General features: G+C 36.2%; 1 protein-coding gene across 50 annotated transcripts in view; it reads right to left on the bottom strand.

The window, feature by feature from the left end:
• AGTPBP1 (ATP/GTP binding carboxypeptidase 1) overlaps positions 1-13726 on the bottom strand; it is a 68833-nt gene that overhangs the window by 14438 nt on the left and 40669 nt on the right. For 24 of the 50 annotated variants that reach the window (XM_086868875.1, XM_086868886.1, XM_086868874.1 and 21 more), the window contains 7 exons: positions 12597-12684; positions 11750-11894; positions 9493-9646; positions 8583-8763; positions 7080-7209; positions 6589-6720; positions 4779-4955 (listed from right to left, as the gene is read on the bottom strand). In XM_086868875.1, the coding sequence (XP_086725001.1) occupies positions 4779-4955; positions 6589-6720; positions 7080-7209; positions 8583-8763; positions 9493-9646; positions 11750-11894; positions 12597-12684 (1007 nt within the window). Of the gene's footprint in view, positions 1-1016; positions 1159-3905; positions 3960-4778; positions 4956-6588; positions 6721-7079; positions 7210-8582; positions 8764-9492; positions 9647-11749; positions 11895-12596; positions 12685-13726 lie in introns of those variants that run through there. The other 26 variants (XR_015280871.1, XR_015280874.1, XR_015280879.1 and 23 more) reach the window with 4 other exon arrangements.

The following is a 13726-nucleotide window of genomic DNA, read 5'->3' as shown; positions in this document are numbered from 1 at the left end:
ACTATCATAGCTGTGATCAAGTTCATTGCTATGTTTTGACACATAGGTAAGACTATCTAAGGCAAGAGTTACTCCATAAGACAGATGTTTCTTCCCCACCTATAAGCTAGAGGCTACATGTGTTAATTCTGAAAGCATTTATTCACCTACTTAGTAATTAAAACTAAGTAGAAACAAATTCTCAAAAGTCACAGCTCTTTTCTAACTTGAATTATATAGCCAGGCAATGTCCTGTGAAAAGACTATTTACAAGACAGAAGTTATGCAAGGCTCTTCAAGTTTACATATCTGATAAACCCCTCCCATCAGGTAATTCCACACTTTTAATTTAGCCACAAGTGCAGTATATAGGGACATAGCCTCTAACCTCAAATACTTTGTGAAAGGAGAGTAATCTAGACTGAACCTCAACAGTTATGCAATTGGATAGTACTAACTGTATATACACTAGCAAATTCAACTCAACTCAATTTCCCCCTTTGCAGTTTCTTTATCTCTGTAGAATTTGAAAGGATTTTAGCTTGGATGTTCTAAGCCCCTTAATACAGATTAGTTAAAAAGAAGCTTTGACAAAACAAACAGGAAAACACAAGAGCCAGAATTGGTGGTAAGCGAAGACATTAAGTACAAAAGAGGCAAAAAAAAATGAAGCAGGGATTTTTTTACCAAAAGCTGGGGGAAAAAAAAAACCACACAAGCTTTGTATGTATTGCCACACTGACACTGCATTTTAAAATGCAAGGTTTAAAAGAAAGTAGGTTGCTTCAGAAATGGTACAGCCCACACATTCTCCATGTGCTGTATTGAACATTCTTAAAAGAAGAAAAGTTTGATTTTCTTCTGAGTTTTTTTCCTTGGTAGTACTCATAAACAAGGTTCTTTTTGGTAACAAGAAAGATAAAGCTATATCCATGATTCTGAACAGTGCCATCCTCCGGCCAAATGGTACTGAAACCTGTTAGCAGTGAACAAGAGTTGAATATTTGAGTATTATTCTTAATAGTAATACTACTTACCTCTTTTATAATGCTTTTGTGCTGTAGGTTTCAAAGCACTTATTAATAAAGGAAGAATTATCCTCACTGTACTGATGGAGAAATGGAGGCAGAGAGGGTTGAAGCGATTTGCACAGTGTCTCACAGCATGTCACTGACCCCGCTGGGAACAGAAATCAATTCTCCTCACTCAGTGCAGTACCTTATCCACAGAGGCCAATTTTTTGGCTTTGTTTTCTATTTGTTTGCACATCATTAACTTTCGAAGACCCCAGTCATAGCTGGGGCTCCACTACGCTAATCACAGGAAGACACAGTCCCTGCCCCAAAGAGATTAAAATAACATTAAGGTCAAGAGGCAACAAGTATGTAGAAGAGGAAGGAGAAAGGTAACAGTAATCTCACTGTTACACAGATTACTAATGTGCACAGCCTGATGGTTCAGAAACTTTTCCAGTTACCATCTGCATTTGTTGCTGAAGAATTTATCGTTAGTTGGCAGGTTCCTCAAAGACAGGCTATGTCTAACAGGAGTGTCTCTAAGTTGAAACAAGACAAGAGTACAGCATGAAGGAAAGTGCAAAGACAATTGTTATAAAGATAAATAGCGTGCGCATGTTCCGTAGCTGCTATTTTTAGCACAGCAGAAAAAGGATGTAACTAAAGAGAAACCTAAATGGATCAGATTGGAGGTGGATAATCGGGAAACACCTGAAGAATAAATTTTGAACTTACTACACTGAAGGGTCTACACAATTGTGGTAAAAGCCTCATGCCGAATCTTGATTTGTTTCTTTCATTTCTTTTAATCATAAGGGAGAATGTCATATCACGCAAATGCCAAATACAAAATTTCTTAATTGATTCTTCCATCAGCCAAACTTCTTCATTTCCATGAGACAAGATCCAAAGTCTGGTTCAGCCATCATCATCAGTTTCCCTTGCTAAGGCGTCAAATTTATGAGGTCAAGTTTATTTTCACTGAAGCCTTGATTCTACTCCTTTTCTTTATCTTCTAATGATCTTCAACTGTTGTTCTAGTACCTTTAACTGAGGCCTGTTAAAGTTACATGATACAGGCATTGCTTTTAAACCATCTCTACGTAGCTTCTTTTTTTTAAAAAAACTAAATTTAGTTTCTTTTTCCCTATACCTTATACATTTTTTTTCAAAACAACAAGATTTTAAATGGAGTGTTAAAGTTTTCATTACTAAGCATGTCATGAAGGTACCTTCATATCAGTAGATTATCTCAGTGATTAAATTTTCTACTTGAAAAAAAAGATACAAAGCAAAGGCACAGCAGACTGTGACCTAAGTGGAGAAGAATATTCCTGTAATATGTACTTCATAAAACAGCCATATAAAGATTTGGAGAAGTCAATTGGACAGTAAAATATCATGTAGGTCTTCTGATTTCTTATTTAGCAGAGGTTACAATGAAATAATCATTTTTGAAAACTTGAATTCTAGAGACCAAAAAATCATGGTTTCTGAGAAATTTGTTAACAAATCTTTATTTCCTGCAGTCTTCTCTTTATGTGTGTTGTAAGATTGCCAGATAACAGGATCTTTTCAATTAACTTAAAAGTCAAGCAATACTCCCAGATGTATTAATCTCCAATCAGGAAAGACGCCGATTTCTGTTTTCAGGTGGCATGAGTCATTGAAGACATTGTACTTTTGTCTGGCATCTTAATTATGCTTCATAGTAGATCCTGGAGAATCCTTACACCTAAAAGTTTGTTTTTCCACATCTTGAATCACAGATCATTGACCTATATTTGCAGCACTTACTGTCAATAGACGATAAAGATTCCATGTGACCAGCTCAAAAAAAATTGCTTCCAGAGACAACTCTGTCACCAGAGATCCTAAACTGAGGTAAGAATAGCTAACTTTAGCTGAACAGCTTCCTGGCTAGAAATAGTCTAGATTCATCACTGTACAAGTAAAATAAATTAGAATAAAAAGAAAAATTATGGTCAGCTTTGGCAAAGACTCTGTATTCTTTTCACAAAGATCCAAATCATTAAGTAATCATCTTCATGCTTTGGAAAAAAATTCAGCAAGGATCCCAAACCAGAATGAGACTAGCAAGCACTTCAGACCTTTATGTTTTCATCTCTCAGATCTGAATTCTCATGTTCTTTAGGATGGGAAGTAGGAGGAAAGGGAATTTCTATAGTTCAACCTCTCTCTGTTTTGGAATAACATATTATGACATATGTAATCTAATTTATAACACAAGTTTATTGACAGAGTTACTGCCCCTACTCTTTCCACAAAACAAATCCCAAGAATAAACCAAACAACACAACGAAAGTGCCCCCTCCCCACCCCCCAAACCCTGAGCTTAAGCCTTCTCATCTCTTCTATCTTCCCACTGGAGAAATGCAGCTCTTTGCTTAAGTCCAGTCACCTTGACTTTTTAGATGAATTTCCTTAGTAAGTCAGAGCATTATTATAGTGAAGAGAAAATTAAGAATCTTCCTGTATGTTCAGAAGATGACTAAGAGCTCTGAGTCATGACAAATCGCTTTACTCCATAAAATGAATGGCAGAACAGTAATTTAGTCTCATCAGTTAGTTTATATGACATAAAATAATGCCCTTCCCTTGAGTAAATTATTCTTCCACAAAATTCAGCTATTTTGTTCTTTCATTACTGAAAAGTAGCTCTGGATGTTTAAGCGTCTTGAAAGTTTGTCCACAAAGCATCTTCAATTCACTTCTCATAAGTACTTCCCGTAGCAACACTGCTAAAGCCATGAGAGTCCGTTTAAGAATATTTTCAAAATTTCTAAATAAGCAAATTGGGTGAGTTATCTTTCTACAAGCTCTATAATAATGTCACTTGAGGAATATTCTGACAACAGCAGGAATGCATCTGTTGTTAATTGACAAAATGCAGTACTTACAGGCCTACTGAAATTCTGGACAAAGTATCTGTCTTCCTACTGTCTAGGGATATAAGCACAGATGTTGGAGCATACATTAATGTACTGAATATATCTGGTTTCAACTCTTTTTTTTGTTTTGGCCCTCCCAGACTTCTGATCATCTTTCTCTCAAGCACCTTATTTGATGCATATGATCATTTTCTTGATTAGCATTCCTAAACTCAACTTTCAAGCAGAGGAACTCCACTTCTTCCATGCATGCTATCTAGCAGTGAGACACTACCAAAAGGGTCACCTTTTGTTTTCACACAGCTCTGTTAACACTTTTCAAGGAAGGAAAATGAAAGCAAATTTTAAGTCAAGAAGCCACACACCTATGTGAGTTCAGAGATGATGTGTAATTTGTAGCGCTGGTAACCCAAAAGAGTTTTGATTTTTAAGCCCATTTCCACAGCTTTATGGGAAAATTCTTTAAGGGACAGTGCTAGATAAGTGTTGAAGAACCATGATCTGCCATGGTGAAGTCTGAAATGGCCATATGTAAAGGAAATTTTTATTATAGTATTGGCATTACTACTACACAATTCTAATAATCTGCTGGACAGAAGAGTTCTGGGTTTTTTTAACTACATGCATACCCATGTGTTACAAGCAATGATTAATATTAATCTTGTTAAAACAGCCCATAAGCACAACTGCTATGCAACCTACAAAGTTGAAAATTGTATCATTTCATCCTAGCATTAGAGTACATAGTCCTTAAAAGGTTTCAGAAGCTTAAAGCAAGCAAGAATTTAGCAAGCAAGGTTACAGAATAAGATACCGATGCAAAGGGAAGAAACTGAAAATTAAGAAATATTGAACTGATGTATCCTCTTACTTTATACTTGCCCTGGTCACATCCACATAACGTGCTTTCCATTGTGTAGCTCCTTTGTACTCCTATCTCTCTCCAGACAACAACTCGTGCTGTAGATTCCTTAGACTTTTCCACTACAAAGCTGCAGCTGCCCATGCAGAATGCAGGGGCAGTGTGACTCAGGATCCTGGGGAGTGCCTGCAGGACAGCAATTTGAAAAATACAGCAATTGATTCTTTTACTTCTCATATAGAAGGAGGTGAAAAGGGACCATATAATCACAAACTGTTACCAGAAATGTTGGTGTAGTTTAAAATAAAAAAATACAAGAAAGAAACAATTCTCCATCTCGAGTTTTCAAAACTCAGTGTGTGCAAGTGACAGTGACTTCAGGGCTTTTCATAGCTTTTAAAAACCCTTTTTTCAGGCTCAGACACTAAAAGTGTTAGTCATTTAAATAAGGATCAGGATACAAGAGAATTCTTCAGCTGATCACCATCCCTCCTAACTTACCACGCTAAGTTTGCTCAAATTAAGCACACATACTCCACATAAATAATTAATTCAACTGCAGACTGCTTCAGAAGTCTCATCTACAGAACCAATAAAAGCAGTATTTCATTAATACATAAAATCCATTTGTATTCAGCAAAGCCCTAGGTGCGTATTTCACTTCAAGCATGTGAATCAAAGTTCAGTATAACTGTTTACAAGACAGTTTCAGTGAAAAGGTCAAGCAAATATATATTTTTAACTAATGCTAAATGACTGTTCTTTTCAGTATTTATTGGTATCAGTTAAGATGAAACACATTACTTCTTGAAATTTATTATTTCAGTAGTAATACATAACCCATTAGTGTAAGCTTGCCCAAACATTTCAGTCCACCTTTTTGAAAATGAAAGGCTTTTTCCAACAGCCCTCATTGATTACTGTATTTTGTGCACTACAGGAGTGTAGGGTGAAGTGACAAAACCCCACATAAATATGTTAAGAGCAACAGACATGACTGGCATCTGGCTCAACATCCAGGAAATCACACAAGAAAATCAAGAAGCCACAGATTTTTTTTTGTGGGGGAGATTTAAAGAGAAAAAAAAATCAGAAAGCATCTGTACTCATTTACACTCAAGGATGCATAACAAGTGTTTTCACACATATTCACATGCCTTTGAAGCTTAACTCTGAATCTTTTCAAAAAAACATGGGGCCTGGATACCTATAGGTAATATAGGTTTGCAGTTCCCATGATGCAGCAGTGCAGGGAGACACAGAAGAAATAGGTAACACTCCAAGAAACAAGTAATTTTTGAAAGCTTATAGAATGCAGAGGATATGTTCATGAAAGTTTACTATATATACCTAATTAAGGGCTTAACTACATGTCTTAACTACACATCTTCATATAAAGAATAAATAAAAATGAATTGTGCATATTTCCATATACAAAAATAAGTATTTCTCAGAATAATTCCATTTAATTTTTGCCTTATCACTAGAATATTGTTTGCCATGCTTCGATGACTTGCTATTTAATATGGTAATTATAAATGCACAGAAACATATTTTCCATCTATTTTCTATAAAATTAATATTAAACACAAAAAAAGTAAATATTGGTGTAAAGAAACATGTATATGTGTAATGTTTAAAGCTCAAAGTACACTTCATGAAGTGTACTTTGAAGTACACTCACAAACTAAAAAGAGGTTATTTTAAATAAGCCTGCTTAAGGTATAGACTCATTATTTGCGCAGGATAGGATCAGGAAACAAATTGAAAATTATGTTCCAAACCCATGCCAAATAGAAGGTACAAATGTCAAACTTACCCTGTAACCAGGGTCTTCCATCAGGTCACAAGAGGCAGCATTAACACCTGTATGCCACATCGTCTCTTTGATGCTGCAGCCATACATAAATACATTCTTTTTACGAGAATGACCATGGTAATCACAGTAGACCTATAACAAATCATTTAGGAAAATAAACCCAAGGCATATGGAATTAACATTTTATGAAAGTAATAGGCAATTGTTTTTTATTTGTACAGCTGAACATTCCAAAGAATTGGGCAACTCAATCCCTTACATAATTAACTCATACGTTAAAACAAAAAGTGTGCGATTCATCTAAGGAAGGTTTAATCTTCTAGCCTAGCAAATGTAAAAGATTTACATCTACAGGTTTGCTGAGGACCAGTTCTCCAAGTCAAATTTAAGTGTGACATGGTTCACAAGACCATATCAAAATGTTTAATTTATAGACTAGCTACATAGAGAAAGTTTAAAAGATTCAGAATTGCTTACACACACATACTTACCAAAGGCAAACGTTTTATAGCAGCCAGATATTGCAGTAACCCTTTAGCATGGTAAATAGTGGGATGCAGATCTGGATTTGGATTTTGCCACTGTCTGTTTAAATCTTCTCCACTTAAAGAGCAACGGTGGCTATTGTGGGGGGGTGGAAAAACGCATGATGTAGTCTGTATTATCATACTTTTAAATAAGCCTCCCCCCCACCTCAAGTTTTCCTCATCATCACTGCTTCTTTGGAAGGAGTCTGGCAAGAAACAAACTTAAATTTTCTAACATGCCAAATAATAGAAATGTTTGGGGTGCTCTAAGATATGTTACAGAAAATCTAAAAATAAATAGAAGTAGTCTCTCATGTGAAGTCAACTGTAATATTATTTATTTGCTGTTGAAACTGAAGTCTTGCAATTCTATCCAAATTCTAGATCAAAATCAGTAATTTCGTACATATGGTATCTTTACAATTTTGGTGTCTTCTGTAATTTAAAGATTAATGCCAACTAGAAATCTAATACTTGACATGTGAAGTCATGTTAGGAGACAACAAGCTGTGAGAAAAACAAGGACCAAAAAAAACCCCAAACAACCCATCAAATAAAAATATCATCACTGTATTCAGTCAGTTATCAGCAAGAACATTTAAACTTGCAGGATTTCATGAACATGCAGACATCATCATTACATTTGCCTTTAGACTGTGTCTACTGGAACAGCTTTCTTAAATGCCCCTGTATCCTGAATTATTTAATTACACATGTTCTAATATGCACATCCTTTTACATATATAAAGACAAGGTTCTACTGAAATCTGTAACTAGTTTTAATTTTACTATTTTGTTCACAAAACCTTTTAAAATAGTAGCTACAATAGATGAATAGAAACTGTAGATTCACCATAGCAAAATCTCCATTTCATATGAACTCCCTGCAACCAAGTAAATGTAGACTGTTCTATGTTTACTCATAGCAGTTTCAAAAGGTTCTGAAATATCCCTTAAACTTACTAAGAAAAGTGTAGCAAAAAGTTGAAATAACTATTATTAATAACTTCAATCAAACCAGGACACTCCCTTACCCTTTGTCTTGCACACCTATTAACTTCCCACCTTTTAAAACTATTATATAAAAGGCTTTCTCAAATACAAGGCACTTTTTTTCATGTAGACCATGAACTTGTTTAGCTTTTCCCGAATGCAGGTGTGATCTCATATAACACTCTTACACAAATCCAAGACAGAAAGACAATTAAAATGTCATGTCAAATCATGTAGGAATGATTATCATACATGAACAACTGAAATTATTTTTGTAAAACTGAAATTTCTGAAGGAATGTAACTGCCTTTTAAGAAGCCAAAAATTCTAGCAATATTGCAAGTGTCTGTTGCTTTTTATTGCTTTAAGCATTGCATTTGTATCTTTGCAGGATTAGTTTAGATTTTAATTTTTAAACATTGATGCAAATAATCAGAGTACACGTTAAATAGTTGTGAGTAAATATATGCTTACTTTCCATTGATGACACCATCTGGATTGAGCATGGGAATAATTTTGAAAATGTAAGATTCCCGTAAACACTGTGCATTTGGACTATTGCTCATAAGGTATTCCAGTGTTCCCTTCATAACCCAGCTTGCATTAGTCTCTCCAGGATGTACACGAGCAGATAGGAATATATAAGGACGATTTCCTAAAAGAGATATCCATAGAAATTGCAAAATATTATTTAAGCTAAGTAAACAGTTTCATTGATCGATTGATTGGAAAAAGAGCCAATAGCCTACTGCGTTTATTACAATGCAAAAAGCACTTCTTCTCACTACTTGAGTATTACTGAGTATGGGTATTATTGATAGAGCTTGCCACAATATTTTTGAAAGGACTGATAATTACAGAACTATCACAATGGAGCTTTAAATTTGATCACATACAACTAGTTTGAGCTGGCAGTTACAATATGACTTTCATGACTTTTTCCCAATAGCCAAGAAAAGTACTGAGGCGAATAAACAAACCAGGAAATAGAAAAAGCTCACTTCAAATCACAGTAGTTAGACGTTAGCTTTATGAAAGATTTTTTTGACAGGCAAATAACCTCAGCATTTTAAGAAAAAAGTTACTTGTCCAGTACTCTTTTCCAAGAAGTGCTGCCTGCAAAATACAAACCTAGTAGGAAAAATTTAAAATACATGAATAAATACTCTTACATTTTAAGATATAAATATCTTTGACTACCACAAATACGTACTATTAAATACAAAGCATATCCTGAACACTGATGTCTCTTAGTTTCACAAAATTCATTAACTTTATTTTACATTGCTATTTTTGCACTGCATAATGGTTAAGACTAAATTTTTTCTATGAATACCAATTTTTACGTTATTTTCATTTGATGAGAAAGAAGACTTATACTTACTGAACTGACAGATATGTTCATAGTAATTGGACTCTGGCATGGCTGTAATAGTGACTAATGGACAGCTGTTGCCAGCCAGGGTCTCACAGAGAACGTCATGCCGAAAATATATCTGCTGAGGGTTGTGCATAGATTCCAGCTTCCTAAGATGCATCTTCATCCCAAAAATAATGAAAAAATACTTCAAATCCTTTGCAGTCACATATGACAGCATATTTCAAAGGCACTATTTAACAGATCTTTGAGATGTTCTAAAAAATGTTCATGTTTCCAGAATAATTTTGACCATGAAATACCATTTTCTACGTCTGACTTTCTCTGACTGATTGAACAGTTTAGAGTCTGGTTTTCCAACTGCTTTGAGAAAGATGAAGAGGGTAAATTATTGCACACAAATGGTACATATATAAGGGTATACGGAAAGTAAGAACCTCTGCTTCATTAAGGTTGTCTGATCAGGGACCTTTTAACTGCACAAAGTAGTAATAAATAAAGGAAGAATCAATACACAGGAGCAGAGAAACGAGATGTAACGGAACCCACAGCAAACAACAGTCACCAGCCTCTCACTGAAGAGGCCATTAAGAATCTACAGACAAAGACTTGGAGAGAATCACCTCATAAATAAGAGACACTGGATAATATGGGACATTTGAGATGGGGTTGTGGTACCATACAGAACCCAAGCACCTGATTCCTACAGTGTGCCCTTAGCCATCTCTCTGTGCAGCCTTACTCTCTCTACCCTGTGCATCCAAGTGCTGTGTGGACTCGTGCAACTAAAAGGACAAATGTAACTCAGTTTGGGCTCAACAACTGGAATGCACAAGGGTCTCAGCATCAGTAGATGGAGAAGCCAACCTCTTGGGAGCATCTCAGTGGGTACTACAGGCTACGTGTTCCACGTCCCAGCTACTGATGGACTCAAAGCAGATGCCAGCAGCTGGAGCTGTAGGGATTGTAGGCACTCTTCAGTCAGTGGTGTCAGCAAAGAAGCAAGGGGATGTCTCCCTGCCAGCAACCACAGTGGGTAAACAAACTGGTGTTCAGCCACTGAGGCATGATCAGTGAGTCCATCAAAACATGTCTGGTAGGACAATCAGGGTTGAGCTCCTCAGTGACAACACCTGAAGCAGGAACATGCATTACAAGACCACGTACCTGGTGGCAGCTGCTAGGGATGGGTGGGGCAAGCACATGCATCTTCCCTGCAGCCGATGCATGTGGGGGCACATGTGAAACTTGCTACTGAACTTGAAGGTGAACTACCCAGCGAGTATGGGCCCCAGGTCAAAGGAGGGGTATCTAGCAGGCAGACAGTCCCTGCTGGCATTGGGACAGAGCCACAAGTGCAGAGTGCCTCTGAGAGGAGTGTGCAAGTGCACACACCTGTCTGCTAGTGAGAATGAGGCTGGACTAGACCACAAACTGGAAGTCTGCACAGCAGGTAAGAGAGACCTGGGATCGAGGCAGGGCTATGCCATGGATGGGCCATGTCAGTGTTCCACAAGCATGCTTGTGATCCTAGAGAATAGGCAGGCTTATACTTTTACTAGTACTTTTACTAGCAATCCGTACCAACTGCAGAGGAGGATGAGGTGTCTGTAACAGGTACACAAGTCAGGATAGTGCAGACAGTGGTGCACTTTGTCTGTGCTAGTCCATATAGCCAGCCCTGCCTAGGGGAGTGGGCATGCACAAGTGTTTGTGCATAAGTCTCTTTCTCTTCCTGGGATACACACTCAGACTAGTGAATATATAAGCAAATAGGAAAGCAGCAGCAACATCCATCAGCCTGGAACAGAGACCCCCAGGTCCCTTGGCTGGCCTCCAGCAGCTGGGCAGGAGGAACCTCCAGGAACCTCCAGGACCAGGAGCTGCTAGAAGCAGCAGTTGCTTATAACATCTCTTAAGAGGTACTCCTTTCAAAAGCCAGCATAGTTTAGTGAAAAGCTGCGTTTAAAGCTTCTATACACTGGCCACTGAACCCTCTGCTTTGCTTTTATTGCTGTGACAGAGCCAAACAAGACATTCTAGGCAAATTAATTTTGCTTAGTATTAAAATCTTCAGAAGACTTCTTTAGACTATTCATAAACCTAAAAAGATCTCAAATTATTTTAGTTACAGCAGCTTTAATTATCAAAAAGTATATATAGAACGGCAGAATACAAGCAACTTAGCACAAACACTCCATCAAATTAGCACTGCTTCCAGTCAATAAATATTAATTTATGTAACAGAAAATAAGCTTCTCACCTTTAAAGTTGAGTATGTATATGGATAATGGTAAGCAAAGTAGCACACATCATCTTTATGTTGGAAAGTCACTGTGAATGTAATTGTGTAATAAGATTTTCCTTTCTGGCCCCCAGCAGCAATTGAACTTCTTGAAAAGTGATTCCTATATCAAAAAATTAAGGTAATACACAAATTAGAGTAGTTTTTTTCACTCTATTGATTATTTCTAAACACACATTTTAAGAGTCAGAAGGTTTTTTAGTGACTGTATTTCTCTTCTATGTACATACAGGTTAAATACAGGTTGCCACCAGCTTTAAAGATACTTTATTGTAACAGTGACACACACATTTATCCACATTGATAAAAGGTGAGCAAACAAAAACAAGTAGCACAATAAAACAAACAAAAAAGTAAGGAAACAGCTACCAACCAAGAAGGATTAAATATTGATATGCTGTACCACATGATCCTGTGTTTTGGAACTCCTCTACAATAATTCCACCACAGATTACAGAAGGCTCATCCCAAAGACCATGAGGTCAGTATTACTGGAAGTTACTAGTAAGAATTCAAGTAGGCATGCATATATATGCTCCCTTCAAAGCTTCCCAGAAACAGTGTCCAATTTCTAAGAAAAGTCTAAAATATGAACAGCTTAAATATTAGTTGTATGATTATAAAATGAGATCCTGTATATGGCTATCACATATATTACTCTCTTTAGTAACTCAGAAAAAAACCCTCTTCACAACAGAGTAACACAGAACTATCAAATGCAGAAACAAGTACTTCTCAAAAATTGTACCTCATGTTAATCTTCAGTTTAAGACTTGCTGCATGTTTGGTCTGTGTGTTTACTTACTTGTAGTAACAAATATCTGTCCCAACACGAGTCCAACATGGTCGAGAACGTAGTGCTTCCTGAACAGAATACATGAGGGGCTGCATACCTGAAAGAAGATATGCATTTCACTTTAATGCTTACCATTAAACAGAAACACATTAGCACATCGTGGACCACATCAACACTTACATACAAGTCTACAAATTATCTCTACTTATTTACTCACTATCAGAGTGCATTTTCATTAATGTCTGGGTATTGTACTGTGTGCTTTTTAAACCAGGTGACAAAAGATTGATGATTTTCAGAAAATAACAATTAAAGAAAAGAGTAAGACCTAAATGGAATGTTCAAATGAAAGTTGATGTTTGCATGAATGGTAGACTATAAGCATCCATTCAACTCACACTACAAAAAGGCTTCACAGAGAACATAAAAAATTGATACTATCATCCATTCATGAAAATAACTAGAAAATAACTGATGTTTAAGGACAATTTTTCTAAAAAGTAACTCTTTAAAGTCTGTTTTTTGATGACCTTATTTATCAAGTTGAATACTTAATATGAAGGTAAATGAGAAAATAATACATACTAATTGAGTATCATTTATTCATTCGATAATTAGCCAACCACACTGACTGATTCAGTCAATTTATCAAAAAAATTAAACTGTTAAGTAAGTATGCACAACATAAATAAAAAAATACCTAAGATGATTGATGAAGATTAGTAAGTAACTTGAAAGCATCTTATTAGCAGTCAAACTACCTGGTATTCTGTGACTTTATCTATGAGAATGACAAAGTGTATGACAAAGGAGAATACAGTATTACTCATTAACAAGAGTTTGAAGCTGCAGGTGGGAGGAGAAATTTCTTCCTTCTTAAAGGAAAAATTTCAGAATATACAGGAGGAAAAAAATCCAAACCATTTGCAAACCTTTGAAAGTTTTGAAAAAAACACACTGCAAACACTACTACACTTACTAGAGACAGCAATGGTCACTTATGAACCCCAGTATTTCAAGCCAGACTTACTTCTCCTTATCGTCAATAAAACAAAACTGTTTTGGAGTGTCTCCACTTACATTCACATCTACCCCTATGCAGAAATGGATTAATGATAACCACTGTCATTCTTCTTGGT

The sequence above is a fragment of the Cyanistes caeruleus genome, chromosome Z (genome assembly GCF_971803275.1).
Source record: "Cyanistes caeruleus chromosome Z, bCyaCae1.hap1.1, whole genome shotgun sequence".
Lineage (NCBI taxonomy): Eukaryota > Metazoa > Chordata > Aves > Passeriformes > Paridae > Cyanistes > Cyanistes caeruleus.
Note: the sequence above shows the minus strand (reverse complement) of the source record. Positions and strands in the feature narration are given on the sequence as shown.